Source organism: Mandrillus leucophaeus, unplaced genomic scaffold (assembly GCF_000951045.1).
Source record: "Mandrillus leucophaeus isolate KB7577 unplaced genomic scaffold, Mleu.le_1.0 Scaffold157, whole genome shotgun sequence".
NCBI lineage: Eukaryota > Metazoa > Chordata > Mammalia > Primates > Cercopithecidae > Mandrillus > Mandrillus leucophaeus.
The window spans coordinates 1,189,984-1,205,306 of record NW_012101554.1 but is presented as its reverse complement, the minus strand read 5'-3'; the positions used below and the strand labels follow the sequence as shown (position 1 = coordinate 1,205,306).

The window sequence follows — 15,323 nt, the reverse complement described above, 5'->3', positions numbered from 1 at the left end:
GTGTGCGGCCCATGCCTCTGTCACCCGTCCGTCACCTCCGCGGCCGTCGCTTCCCGCCGTCAGCAGCTCCTTAGACACTGGGACTCTAGAGGAGTCCCGGGTGGGCGACAAGCAACTCGCGCTACCCTGGGGCTTCCCATGGACCTCCATGCTTCCCTCAAGCCTGCCCTCTCAGGCCCGGATGCAGGAAAGAGGCTCGGGTAAGGGGGCGGGGCGAGGGCCACGATTGGAGGAAACTGCGGTGGGCGGAGTAAGGAGCGGAGAGAGAGGCGGGGTGAGCGTGGTGCAGCCCGGAGGCTGCGCGGGAGCTGGGGCCATTCCTACCCCTGGGATAAAGTAAGGTTCAGACTCTGTCATAGGAAAAAAGAGCTGGCTCGATTTCGCCAAATTCGGGCATAAAGAGCATAACATTAGGCTGCCCTCCTCTTTATCCTTTTTTATTAAATTTATTTTTTAATTGGTGAAAAAACACGTAACAAAATCTACCATCTTAACCATTTTTAGTTGTACAATTCAGTGGTGGCAGACCTCTGGGTCATTTTCATCATGCAAAACTGAAACTATACCCATTTACCCCTACTCCAGTCCCTTGGTAACCACCATTCTACTTTCTTTGTTTCTTTCTTTTTGAAACAGCCTTGCTCTGTCGCCCAGGCTGGTGCCTCAACCTCCCGAGTAGCTGAGGTTACAGGTGCACATTACCACGCCCGGCTTATTTTTGTATTTTTGTGTAGAGACGGGTGTTCACCATGTTGACCGGGCTGGTCTTGGTTTCCTGACCTCAGGAGATCCACCCACCTTGGCCTCCCAAAGTGCTGGGATTACAGGCGTGAGCCATCATGCCCGGCCACTGTTGTTGTACTTTCTGTTACTATGAGCTTGACTACTTCAGATACATTATGTAGGTGGAATCACACAGTACTTGTCTTTTTGTGACTAAATTTCACTTAAAATTATACCCTCAAGGTTTAGACATGTTGTAGCACACAACAGGATTCTCTTCTTTTTTAAGCCTGAATAATATGCCATTGTATGTATATACCACATTTTCTCTTTCTTTCTCTTTCTTTCTTTCTTTCTTTCTTTCTTTCTCTTTCTATTATACTTTAAGTTCTAGGGTACATGTGCACAAGGTGCAGGTTTGTTACATATGTATACATGTGCCATGTTGGTGTGCTGCACCCATTAACTCATCATTTACATTAGGTATATCTCCTAATGCTATCCCTCCCCCTTCCCCCCGCCCCACAACAGGCCCCGGTGTGTGATTTTCCCCTTCCTGTGTCCAAGTGATCTCATTGTTCAATTCCCACCTATGAGTGAGAACATGCGGTGTTTGGTTTTCTGTTCTTGCGATAGTTTGCTGAGAATGATGGTTTCCAGCTGCATCCCTGTCCCTACAAAGGACATGAACTCATCCTTTTTTTATGGCTGCATAGTTTTCCATGGTGTATATGTGCCACATTTTCTTAATCCAGTCTGTCATTGGTGGACATTTGGGTTGGTTCCGAGTCTTTGCTATTGTGAACAGTGCCGCAATAAACATACGTAAGCATGTGTCTTTATAGCAGCATGATTTAGAATCCTTTGGGTATATACCCGGTAATGGGATGGCTGGGTCAAATGGTATTTCTAGTTCTAGAGCCTCACATTTTCTTACCATTGATCTCTCAGCAGGTGTGCAGGCTGCTTCCACCTCGTGGTCATTGTGAACGATGCTGCAATGGACATGGTTGTACAAATATCTCTTAGAGACCCTGCTTTTCACTGCTTTGGGATACATACCCAGACGTAAGATTACTGGATAATAGGGTAATTCTACCTTTTAGCTTGTTGAGAAGCCTCCATATAGTTTTTCATAGTGGCTGTACCATTTTACATTCCCACAGTGCACAAGAGTTCCGATTTCTCCACATTCTTGTCAATATTTCCTTTTTCTGTGTGGTTGCTTCTTTCTTTTTGACAGTGGGCATCCCAGTAGGTGTGAAATGATATCTTGAAGTTTTGATTTGCATTTCTCTAATGATTTAGTGATGCTGAACATCTTTTCATAGGCTTGTTGGCCATTTATGTATCTTCTTTGAAGAAATGACTATTCAACTCCTTTACCCATTTTTAAAATCTGGTTATTTGTGTTTTTGTTGTTGAGTTATAGGAGTTCTTTATATGTTCTGGATATTAACCCTGTATTGGATATATTATGATTTACAAATATTTTCTCCCATTCTGTAGGTTGCCTTTTCACTCTATTGTGTCCTTTCCTCTTTGTTAAGTCTTTATTGACCACCTGCAGTATGTCCAGACCCCTCTTACACAGGATTCAAAGCAGAAGCAGCAGAAATCTTGGACCAATCTTTTCTGCTTATTTCTGACAGAGCCACTCCAGAGTCAGCCTGGAGTGGATTAAATCCAGTGTCATATTATTCATATAGTAGTTGTGACTTTGGGCAGATCACTGCCTGAGCTTCTGTCCTTCTCTGTAGAATCAGGAAAACAATACTTCCTGGGGATGTTGTAAGAGATAAAAGAGAAAAGGAGTAAAATGTATGTAATGGCACTGGTGACACAGAATGATTAGGCTCCCGGCTAAACCCCACTCTAAAGCATGGAACTGTGGCCCTAAGTGACAATAGCTGACCCCCTTTTTCAGCTAAATGTTGCCTTTTTAGCCCGCCATGCCCCTATCCTGTGCCCATAAAAAGACTTCAGCTGGAAGAGCAATATAAGTGGCTAAGTGTTGGGGATACAAGCAGAGACTACAGATAAATGCGGTCAACTTCAGATGGTGTGGCTTCAGGGAAAGATCACCTTCTTCCCCCACCATTCCCTTTCCAACTCCCCATTCCACTGAGAGCCACATCCATTGCCCAAGAAAATCCTCCACATATACTACCCTTCGATCTGTTCATGTGACCTGATTCTTTCTGGATACCAGACAACAGCCCATGAGGGCAGGGGCTGGGACATTGCTCCAGAGCCCACACACAGCCTGCTCTCACCAGAGAGGAGTGACTGGTCAGTTCCAGCATTCATATTTTCGCTCTGGTTCCTGACTCACTTGCACGCTCCCTCTCGTGAGGAGTGGCAAGCAGCAGGCTGAGTGAAATGAGCCATTCCAGTTCCTGCCCATGAAGGGGGTCAAGGTCAAGGGAATAATCCCATCTCACTGGTAGCAGCATTATAATGATCATCATCATAAAATAACACTATATTATACCAAGTTACAAAAGCTAGGCCTTAAGAATTATGAGAGAAATAATAATGCACTGAGGAAGAAAACACTGATTAATGCATTTTAAAAGTTATTTCACTATCTTCCTACTTCCAGTTAAAACCTATTAAATCTCATACTTCCAGTTAAAACCTATTAAATCTAGAGATCCTTTGCATTCCCAGCACTGAGCTTGTAATAGGTACACAGTTAATGATTAATCTGTGTTTGATGAATGAAAGAACAAAAAGAAGATGAACAAACGAATAATTGTTAATTAACTGTTTTATTGATTGACCACCTCGACAAACCTGGATTCTAGCCACTGGAAATGTCCTCAATCACTTTTGTGAATTGTTGGTTGAGATCTGAAGTATCCCACAGGTACAGCGCCATGCAAAATGAATGGGGCTGTTCTTGCATTGCTATAAGGAAATAGCCAAGACTGGGAAATTTATAAATAAAAGAGGCTAATTGGCTCACCATCCTGTAGATTGTAGAGGAAACATGATGCTAGCATCTGCTAAGCTTCTTGGTGGGGGCTTCAGGAAACCAACAATCATGGTAGAAGGCAAAGGGGGAGCAGGCACATCACAAGGCCAAAGCAGGAGCAAGAAAGACTGAGCAAGGTGGCCAGACGTGGTGCAGTGCAAGGTTTGGGCAGGGACACACATCCAAACTATATCAACACTGCTAGTTTGTAAGAATAACTTAGAAATGAGAAATGAAGACATTCATATCTTGCCAAGATAGTGTAGAAAATGCACTGGCAGAATTTAGTCACCCTTCCAGAAAATTATGTTGTTAACTAAAAGAGCAGTTTTGTAAAATATGAAGGTGAATATAAAACATAGTTTTTCTACTTCTAATCTCTTTGAAAGATAATTGAGTGTTTAAAGCAAAAAAATATGTATCGTGGGGTTTATAACAAATATAGAAGCAAAATGTATGGCAAGAATAGCACAGAAAACGGAGGTGGTAAATGGAAATATATGTTGTAAGGATCTTATATTTTATGTGAAGTGTTTTTAGTAGGGTTTGAAAATAGATGGTGATAAGTTAAAATTTTACATTGTAAATACTAGAGCAACTACAAAAAAATTTAAAAAGATGGATATCTAATCAGCCAATAGTGAAGATAAAATGGAGCCATAGGCTGGGCACGGTGGCTCACGCCTGTAATACTAGCACTTTGGGAGGCCTAGGTGGGCGGATTGCCTGAGCTCAGGAATTCAAGACCAGCCTGGGCAACCCGGTGAAACCCTGTTTCTACTAAAATTACAAAAAAGTAGCTGGGCATGGTGGCGTGCACCTGTAGTCCCAGCTACTTGGGAGGCTGAGGCAGGAGAATTGCTTGAACCTGGGAGGTGGAGGTTGGCAGTGAGCCAAGATCACGCCACTGTACTCCAGCCTGGGCAACAGAGTGAGACTCTGTTTCAAAAAAAAAAAAAAAAAGAAGCCATAAAATATATTCAATTAATCCAAAAGAAGGCAACATAAAAAACAAAGAGGAACAAAGAACATTTGGGACAAATAGAAAACAAATAATGTCATGGTACAGGTAAGCTATACCCATTTCAGTAATGACATTAGATGTAAATTGGTGTCTTCCTCCATTTGGGCTGCTATAACAAAATGCCATAAACTGGGAAGCTTATAAATAAAAGAAATTTATTTCTCACAGTTCTGAAGGCTGGAAGTGTAAGACCAAAGTACAAGGAGATTTGGTTTTTGGTGAGGACTCACACTCTGATTCATAGATGGCCCCTTCTTGCTGCATTCTCAGATGGCAGAAGGGACAAGGCAGCTTTATAAGGGCATCATCCCATTCATAAGGGTTCTACCTTTACGACCTAATCACGTCCTTAAGTTCCCACCTCTTATATCATCATCTTGGCGGTTAGGATTGTAACATATGAACTTTGAGAGGATACAAATATTCAGACCATAGCAATTGTTCTAAGACATAAAGCAAAAAAAATTGACAGACTAGATAAAACAAAACCCAACTGTCGGCTCTCTGCAAGAAATTTGCTTTAACTGGAGAGATACGGTTAGGGTAAAAGTGAAGTGATTTAAAGAGATAAACTATGCAAATACGAAACAAAAATAAAGCTGAAGTAGCTATATTGCTGTCAGACAAAATAGATTTCAAAACAATATTACCAAGGGTAAAAAGGGACTTTTCATAATGATAAAGAGATACACTTGTCATGATGATATAACAATAATTGTGTTTGCACCTAATAACAGCTTTATAAAATAAGAAGCAAAAACTAATAGAACTAAAAAGAGAAATAGACAAATATTATATTACTTTTGGAGACTTCAACACTCTTCTCTCAGAAATTGGTATAGAACAAGTAGACATAAAACCAATAAGTATAAAGAAGACTTACTATTAACCAACTTAACCTAATTGACATACAGACCCTGCAGCAGCAGAATATACATTGTTTGAACTGCTTACAGCAATCAGTAACATAGATCATATGCAAGGCCATAAAACAAGTCAAAAAACATGAAAATAACTGAAATAATATAGAGTTATCTGATCTTAACTAAACTAAACTTAAATAATACAGAGTTATCTGATCTTAACTAAGCTAGAAATCAATAACAAAAAGATATTTTGACAACCTCCAAATATTTGGAAATTAAATAATTCAATTCTAAAAAACTCATGAGTCAAATAAAAAATACAGGGGAAGTTATAAAATATTTTGAGCAAAATTAAAATGAAAACACAAAGTATCAAAGTTTGTGTGATAAAGCAAAAGCAGTGCAAAGAGGAAAATTTATAGCGTTAAATGCTTATATTTAAAAAGAAAATCTCAAAAATTTATCTAAGCTTCAGCATTAACTAGAAAGAAAGGAGCAAATTGAATTCAAAGCAAGTAGAAGGAAGAGAATAATAAAGAGTAGACTAAAATAAGAAATAAACACAATAGAAAAATATTTTTAAAAACCCAAAACTGACTATTTGGAAAAAAAATCTGTAAATTGATAAACTGTATCTGGACTAATCAGGAAAAAAAAAAGAAAAGAGAGAGAGAGGACACAAATTATCAGTTAAAAAAAAAAATGAAAGAGGAATATTGTTACAAATTCAGCACACATCAAAAGGATAAGAGAATATTCTGAAAAATTTTAGCAAAAAATTTTTAATTTAGATGACATATAAATTCTATGCAAGACACAAACTGCCACAATTCATTAAAGAAATATAGGTAATCTGAATAGCCCCATATCTTCTATTAAAAATTTCATATTTGAAAATCTTCTCAGAAAGAAAACATCAGCCACAACACTGATATGTTAAAGGAAACTTTTAGGAAAGAAATAATGGAGGTTCTACATAAACTCATCCAGAGAATAAAAGAAATGATTACACTTCCCAGCTCATTTTATGAGGTGAGCTTGATATTAAAATCAGACAAAGACATTACGGGAAAAGTATAGATCAATATTCCTTATCATAGATGCAAAAATTCTTAACACAACTTTAGTAAATAAATTTCTTTATGTATAAAAAAGATAATATATTGTTACCAAGTATAATTATCCAAGAAATGGAAGGTTGTTTTAACTTTAGAAAATCTATCAATGTGATTTATCCTAATAGCAGACTGAGGCAAAAAAAACTATATCACTATCTCAGTAGACGCAAAAAAACTTTTGACAAAATTCAATACCTATTCATGATAAAAAGCTCTCTGCAAACTAGTAGTAGAGGAGAATTTCCATAACCCAATAAAGGACATCTATGAGAAATCAACAGCTAACATCATAAATATTTTTCCTCTAATTTTGAGAATAAGGCAAAGAAGTCCATTCTCGCCACCTCTACTTATCAATTAACTAGAGGTCTTTACTGCTGCAATAAGGCAAGAAAAAGAATGAAAGGCATAAAGATTGGAAAGAAGGGATTATAACTGTTTTTATTCACAAATGAGATAATCATCTATATAGAAAATCCTAAGGTTTATCAGTTTTATTGATTTTTTCCCAAAGTTCCAGCTACAAAAAATATTAGAATTAATAAATAAATATGGGAAGGTAGCATGATATGAAGTCAATATACATAATCAACCATTTTTCCATATGCTAACAACAAACAATGGGAAATTAAAATAATTTTATTCACAATATAAACACAAAATACAAAGGGATAGAATTATCAAAATATATGAAAGATGATTGCAGTGAAAACTATAAGAGCTTGGTTGAAGAAATTAAAGAACAGCTAAATAGAGATGTATACCATGTTAATGGGTCAGAAAACTCATTACTGTTAAGATGTCAATTCACATCAAATTAATAGATAGGCCCAATGCAGTCTAGTCAAAATCTCAGCAAGCTATTTTGTAAAAATTGAGAAAATGGATTTAAAATTTGTATGAAAATGAAAAGAACTTTCATTTATATGAAAATGAAAAGGCAAAACATTTCTGACAGAGAAGAATAAAGTTGTAGGACGTAACACTGTCTGGTTTGAGAACATATTATAAAGATAACAAGAGTCAAAACAGAGTGGTATTAGTGTAAAGACAGACTATTAGACTAGTGGAACAGCATAGAAATCCAAGAAATCGATCTACACATGTATAGTCAATTGATTTTCGACATAGGTATCAAGATAATATAATTGGGAAAAGGTACTCTTTTTAATAAATGGTCTTGGAATAATTGGATCCATATGCAAAATAATGAACCTTGACTCTTACCTCACACCAGAAATGTAATTTAAATCTAAATGGATCAGAAAGGCAAACTTGAGCTAAAAGTATAAAACTTCTAGAAAAAAAGAGAAAATATTTGTAACCTTCATTCAGGCAGAACTTTCTTAGATAAAACATGCTACTATCCTTTCAAAATTCGTAAGTTGAAATCCTGACTGCCAATGTGATGGTACTAAGAGACGGGGCCTTTAGAGGTGACTAGGTCATGAGGACAGAGCTCTCATAGATAGATTATTGTCCTTATAAAAGAAGCCCCAGAGAGCAATCTTGCCCCTTCCACCAAGTGAGGATGCAGCAAGAAGGAGCCATCTATGAACCTGAGAGCAAGCTCTTCCTCACCAGATACCAAATCTCCCAGTGTCTTGATCTTGGACTTCCCAGCTTCCAGAAACATTAAGAAATAAATTTCTACTTTTTGGTCATCGGGAAAGTCTGAGTCCTGTCCTCTCACCCGCCTCCCCGGACACCATGAACCTCACCACTCGCTCCACCTTCAACAACTACCGGTCCCTGGGCTCTGTCCAGGCGCCCAGCTACGGTGCCTGGCCGGTCAGCAGCATGGTCAGCGTCTATGCAGGCACCAGGGGCTCTGGTTCCTGGATTTCCGTATCCTGCTTGACCAGCTTCTGGGCGGCATGGGGTCCGGGGGCCTGGCCGCGGGGATGATTGGGGGTCTGGCAGGAATGGGAGGCATCCAGAACGAGAAGAAGACCATGCAAAGCCTGAACGACTGCCTGGCCTCCTACCTGTACAGAGCAAAGAGCCTGGAGACCAAGAACCAGAAGCTGGAGAGCAAAATCCAGGAGCACCTGGAGAAGAAGGGACCCCAGGTCAGAGACTGGAGCCATTACTTCAAGACCATTGAGGACCTGAGGGCTCAGATCTTTGCAATGCCTGCATCGTTCTGCAGATCGACAATGTCTGTCTTGCTGCTGATGACTTTAGGGTCAAGTATGAGACAGAGCTGGCCATGGCCCGTGACATCCATAGGCTCTGCAAGGTCATTGATGACACCAGTGTCACTCGGCCACAGCTGGAGACGGATTGAGGCGCTCAAGGAGGAGATGCTATTCATGAAGAAGAACCACGCAGAGGAAGTAAAAGGCCTACAAGCCGAGATTGCCAGCTCTGGGTTGACCATGGAGGTAGATGACCCCAGATCTCAGGACCTCGCCAAGATCATGTCAGACATTTGGGACCAATATGATGAGCTGGCTTGGAAGAACCAAGGGGAGCTGGACAAATACTGGTCTCAGAAGAATGAGGAGAGCACCAAAGTGGTCACCACGCAGTCCGCCAAGGTTGGAGCTGCTGAGATGATGCTCACAGAGCTGAGACATGCAGTCCAGTCCTTGGATATTGACCTGGACTCCATGAGAAATCTGAAAGTCAGCTTGGAGGGCAGCCTGAGGGAGATGGAGGCCCGCCACACCCTGCAGATGGAGCCGCTCAACGGGGTCCTGCTGCACCTGGAGTCAGAGCTGGCATAGACCCTGGCAGAGGGACAGCGCCAGGCCCAGGAGTATGAGGCCCTGCTGAACATCAAGGTCAAGATGGAGGCTGAGATCGCCACCTGCCACCGCCTGCTGGAAGATGGCGAGGAGTTCAATCTTGGTGATGCCCTGGACAGCAACAACTCCATGCAAACCATCCAGAAGACCACCACCCACCAGATAGTGGATGGTAAAGTGTTGTCTGAGATGAAGGACACCAAAGTTCTGAGGCATTAATCCAGCAGAAGACAGGGTACCCTTTGGGGAGCAGGAGGAAAATAAAAAGTTCGGAGGTCAAAAAAAAAAAAAAAGAAAGAAAGAAATTTCTATTTTTTGTAGTCCATCCAGTTTATAGTAATTTGTTACAGCAGCCAGAATGGAATAAGACAAGACATAAAAGTTATCAACATACATGAAAAATGGATACATTTTCTCCAGCAAAATTAAAATCTTTTGCTTTTGAAACATGCTACTCTAAATGAAAAGATAAGCCAAGACTGGGAGAATATATTTTCAAAACCTACATCTAATGAAATACAGGCCTGCACCGCACAGTAACATTTCAGTCGACAGTAGACCATATATTCAAAGGTGTTTCCATATGATTTTAACGCCATTTTTTACTGTACCTTCTGTATGTTTAGATATGTTTAGATACACAAATACCATTGTGTTACAATTGCCTGCAGTGTTCAGTCCAGTAACATGCTGCACATGCTCCTGGGTTTGGAGCCTAGGAGTAATAGGCTACACGGTATAGCCTAGGTGTGCAGTAGGCTATAGCATCTAGGTTTATGCAAGTATGCTCTCCCGTGTTCACATGACAAAATCAACTAACAGCACATTTCTCAGAATGTATCCAACATTGTTAAATGATGCATGACTGTACTTGTATCTGAAAAATATAAACACTATTACAATTCAGTATTAAGAAGACATGATCCAATAAAAATGGGCAGAAAAGCTCAATAGATACGTCATCAAGAAGGCATACAAATGTAAAATAAATAGAAAGAGGTGTAACGTCATTGGTCGTTATAAAAATGCAAATTAAAGCTACAATGAAAAAAACACTACATTTCTATTAGAATGGCTAAAACTAAAGATTACAAATACCTTGTTGGTTAGGATGTGGGGCAATTCAGTGGTTTTCAGCTGTGAGTCATTTTGCCCCAAAGGACATTTGACAATTCCTGGAGACATTGTAGGGCATCACAGTCAGCAGGGAGCTACTGGCATCTAATGCATAGAGGTCCGAGATGCAGCTATACATTCTACAAAGCAAAGCACAGCTTCCAGAACAAAGAATTATCTGGGCCAAAGTTTCAATAGTGCCAAGGTTAAGAAACCTTGAAACTGGGAACTCTTATACCTTGTGGGAGGGAAAATGAAATAGTATAACCACGTGGGAAAATAGGTTAGCAGTTTCTTATAAATGTACGTGTGCCCTATGACACAGCAATTCCATTCCTAGGTATTTGTCATATGGCAGACAGTCTCCAGCATAGCCTCCAGTGATCCCATCTCCTGGTATTTATGTCCTTATGTAATCTCCTCCTCTTGAGTGTAGACTAAATATAGTGAATTGCTTCTAATGAATAGAATATAGTAAAAGTAATGGGGTGTTACATCTGAAATTAGACTACAAAGAGACTTTGACTTCTGTTTTTGCTGCTTTCTGTCACTCTGAGAGAAGTCAGCTGGCGTGTTGTGAGTTACCTTGTGTGAGTTCCACATGGCAAGGAACTGAGATTGGCCTCCAGCCAATACCCAAGGCAGAACTGAGACTTTCAGTTCAATGCCCACAAGGAACTGAATCCTGTCAGTTCCTTGTATGAGTTTATTGCGTAAGAGAGCTTGGAGGCAGGTCCTTACCTGGTGAAACCGTTTCTGTTTTTATGTTTTGTTTTGTTTTTCTTGAGACAGAGTCTCACTCTGTCTTCCAGGTGGAGTACAGTGGCATGATTTCGGCTCACTGCAACCTCCCACCTCCCAGGCTCAAATGATCCTCCCACCTCAGCCTCCCCAGTAGTTGGGACTACAGGCACATGCCAACTATGCCTGGCTGATTTTTTAATTTTTTGTAGAAGTAGGGTCTCACATTGCTGCCCAGGCTGGTCTTAAACTCCTGGGCTCAAGCTATCCTCCTGCCTCTGCCTCCCAAAGTGCTGGGACTACAGGCGTGAGCCAAACCTGGTTGAGCCTTTTGATGAAACTACAGCTCTACCAACAGCTTAACTGCAACCTCTTGAGAGACCTTAAACTAGAGTCACCCAGTTATGGTGGTGAGCATTTTACAGTAGAATTGACGCTAAACAATGGGAATAAGTTTGAAAGAATAGTGTTTAATGGGCCGGGCGCCATGGCTCATGCCTGTAATCCCAGCACTTTAGGAGGCCAAGGCGGGTAGATCACTTGAGGTCAGGAGTTCGAGACCAGCCAGGCCAACATGGTGAAACCCCATCTCTACTAAAAATATAAAAACTAGCTGGGTGTGGTGATGGGCGCCTGCAATCCCAGATACTTGGGAGGCTGAGGCAGGGGAATTGCTTGAACCCAGGAGACAGAAGTTGCAGTGAGCCGACACAGTGCCACTGCTCAGTGACAGAGTGATAGTCCCTCTCAAAAAAAAAAAAAAATAGTATTTAATTTTTATAGGTATTGATAATATAGATGTAATACAAAAATAAAAAATGGGGAGAAGGCAGAAACTATCTGAGAAGAGAAAAATTGCTTTTAAAAAATGAAATAAAAAGTTAAATTAGGCATTTGGGGCAAGGGGAGACAGAAAAGAGGAGGTTACTAGCTAATTTTAATATTGTTGATAGTAGGAAGATAAAGGACAATATCAAAATAAGAGTAGTCTGAATAGTGTCATATAAAGTTATTAGAACAAAATACAAATCTTCCTAAATACTAAAATAAAATAAAAAAAAAACAGAAAAAGGAGAGCAAATAAAACAGACTTCATAGGAAAGACTTCATATGATTTATAAAGACAAAACTGAGATGAAGCATATCAATTGTATTACTACATGCAAATAGACTTAACTCATTTATAAGAGAAAAAGAATTTTCAGATTGGAGAAGTAGTCAAAATTCAATTCTATGCTGGATAGAAATGACTCATCTAGGCTCACGCCTGTAATTCCAGAACTTTGGGAGGCCAAGGTGGGCAGATCACCTGAGGTCAGGAGTTCAAGACCAGCCTGGTCAACATGGTGAAACCCTGTCTCTACTAAAAATACACACACACACACACACACAAAATTGCTGGGCATGGTGGTGCGCACCTATAATCCCCAGCTACTTGGGAGGCTGAGGCAGTAGAATCATTTGAATCCAGGAGGCAGAAGTTGCAGTGAGCCCAGATAGCGCCATTATACTCCAGTCTGGGCGACAAGAGTGAAACTCTCATCTAAAATAAAAGATAAAATAGTACAAATGAGAGAGTGGTCATATATAAACTAGGCGTATGCAAGTAAAAACAAAGTGGAGGCACAATTTTGTTATTAGACAAGCAAAAATTCAAAAAGAGACAGAAAGACACTTTATGATGCTAAATGACATGATCTAAACAAGACAACCATCATTCATATTTGTGTGCCTAACAACACAGCAATAACCATTAAAAAGCAGAAAGTAAAAGGAATAAAAAGAGAAATAAGCAAAAACGCTAATAATTGGAAGTTTAATACCCTTTCTCAGAAAAGAATAGACCTAGTTAGACCAAAAAAAAAAAAAAAAAGTATGGATTTAGAGCAGCTAAACAAAATCATCGACAAAGTAGATCTAGTAAATATATATTGAACACTGAACTCTGATAATAGGGATTAAACTTCCTTCTGAAGTCACATGGAGTATTCACAAAATTGAAATATCATAAGCCACAAAGAAAATCTCAATGAATTCCAAAAATACAAATGATATGTTATATTCTGTGACCACAATTAAATACAATTTTAAAACAATGACATTTTTAATAAAAGTCTCTTCCGCCTAAAACTGTAAAAACATATTACTAAGCAATCCCTGCATCGAAAAGAAATAGTAAAATAAAACTGCAAAAAAAAGCTAATTTTACTATGATTATTTTTGAGACAGGGTCTCATTCTGTCTCCAGGGCTGGGGTACAGTGGCATGATCTTGGCTCACTGCAACCTCCACCTCCTGGGCTCAAGCAATCCTCCCACCTCAGCTCCCCGAGTAGCTGGGACTGCAGGCCCATGTTACCTTGCCCGGCTAATTTTTACATCTTTTTTTTGGTAGAGACAGGGTTTTGCCATGTTGCCCATGCTGGTCTGGAACTCCTGGGCTCAAGTGATCTGCCCACCTTGGCCTCCCGAAGTACTAGGATTACAGGTGTGAACCACAGTGCCCAACCACAGCTAATTATGTTTAAAATCAACAAAATAGACAAGCCAGTAACTCACCTAAACCAAAAAAGGGAGGAAGGAAGGTTTGGGGGCATAAATACATTAAATAAATAATAATGGAACAATAACTATAAAATCAGAGAAAATTTGGAAAAAATTTTAAATGACTACTTTGTACAACTCTATGCAAATAAATTTGAAAACCTATATGAAACTGTCAAAGTCAAAAAAAAATGCAGAGACAGTCTTTGAAATTAAAATGATATATTTGAGAAGAAAAAATTGCAACGCAGGGATACGCGCAGACCGTGTTTCTTCGGTATCAAGTCGGAAGAAAGAAAGGAGGTTGGAGGTTTTATAAAAAGGAAAGATGTTGATCTTTGGGAAAGTTAGTTGGCACTAGTAAGGTACTGGGGAACTGGCAAGCTCTGACTGGTGAGTGACCGCAGTGGGCAAAATTAGTTCTAGAGTTGCAGCAAGTTATTTCCTCAGTTGTAGATAAAACCGAACTGGTCACAGGTTACAATTGACAGTTTCAGCAGCTGGAGTTGGAGAGAATTACACTTTGGGAGCAATGTTATGCATCCTGAATGCTTTCCATCCCTCCTCTTCCCCCCACTGTGGGGGGTAGGGACATTCACACCCCCAAGCCTCCCCCAACCTCCAGTCTATTTGAGTTGGGTATGACAAGAATGACTCACTTCATATAATCAGCTTTCACAAGAACATTTGAAATGGACAGTGTTCCAGAAATATATTTCCCCAGTATGAGTAGCAAGTCTAAACAGACCAATTTCTATAGAAGACATGGAGAAGGTTGTAAAAACTCCCACATAAAGACACCATGTCCAGAGAGTTTCACAGGGGATTTCTACCAAACCTTCAAAGATCAGACAAATTCAATGCTACTTTAATCATTTTAGAGTATAAAAAATAAAAGTAAAATTTCCAAAATTTAAAAAGTGAATATGACATTGATACCCAAACCTCACAAATATTGTACAAAAAATAAAATTATAAACCTGGCTTATTTGGGTTTTCCTGGAAGCTAACTTAGAAACAAGAATTCAAGTGCAAGTGGTTTGGGAGCCCAGAATGACAAAGAGAACCCTGGAAAGGAAGGTGACCAGTAAAGTGTTACTATCAAGCAAACTGCTGCTTTGGGCATTTGGAAGTTCCTCCTGATGGGGAACTCTGGCAAACAATAACGACTGGGTGCCTCAGAGTTATTTTGGGAGGGCCTAGGTATTTTATCCATTAGCTCATGTCAGTCATTGGTTAAGGGCTGCTCCTAAGGGGTGCAGATTTCCTAGCGTTTCTTGCTTGCTAATTAACTGGCCAAAGAAAGCAAAGAATTGCAAATGATGTTCATTGTGAGTTGGGAAGATGTGTGCCAGATATTGAGTGCCACTGCAGTATGGGTGAGGCACTGACAGACTTAACTTTTTTTTTTTTTTTTTTTTTTTTTTTTTAGAGACAGGTTCTTGCTCTGTTACTGGTG

General features: G+C 39.8%; 1 protein-coding gene and 1 pseudogene across 2 annotated transcripts in view; one reads left to right on the top strand and one right to left on the bottom strand.

Moving 5' to 3' along the window:
* The window catches only part of LOC105536218 (chromosome unknown open reading frame, human C12orf45), a 10,386-nt gene extending 10,203 nt beyond the window's left edge, over positions 1-183 (bottom strand). Inside the window, exon 1 of one of the 2 annotated variants that reach the window (XM_011975509.1) lies at positions 36-183. In XM_011975509.1, the coding sequence (XP_011830899.1) occupies positions 36-150 (115 nt within the window). In that variant the 5' untranslated portion in view covers positions 151-183. The remainder of the gene's footprint in view (positions 1-35) is intronic. The other variant, XM_011975508.1, reaches the window with a different exon arrangement.
* Positions 184-8,421: 8,238 nt separating this feature from the next.
* LOC105536216 lies at positions 8,422-9,683 on the top strand (annotated as a pseudogene).
* Positions 9,684-15,323: the final 5,640 nt, after the last annotated feature.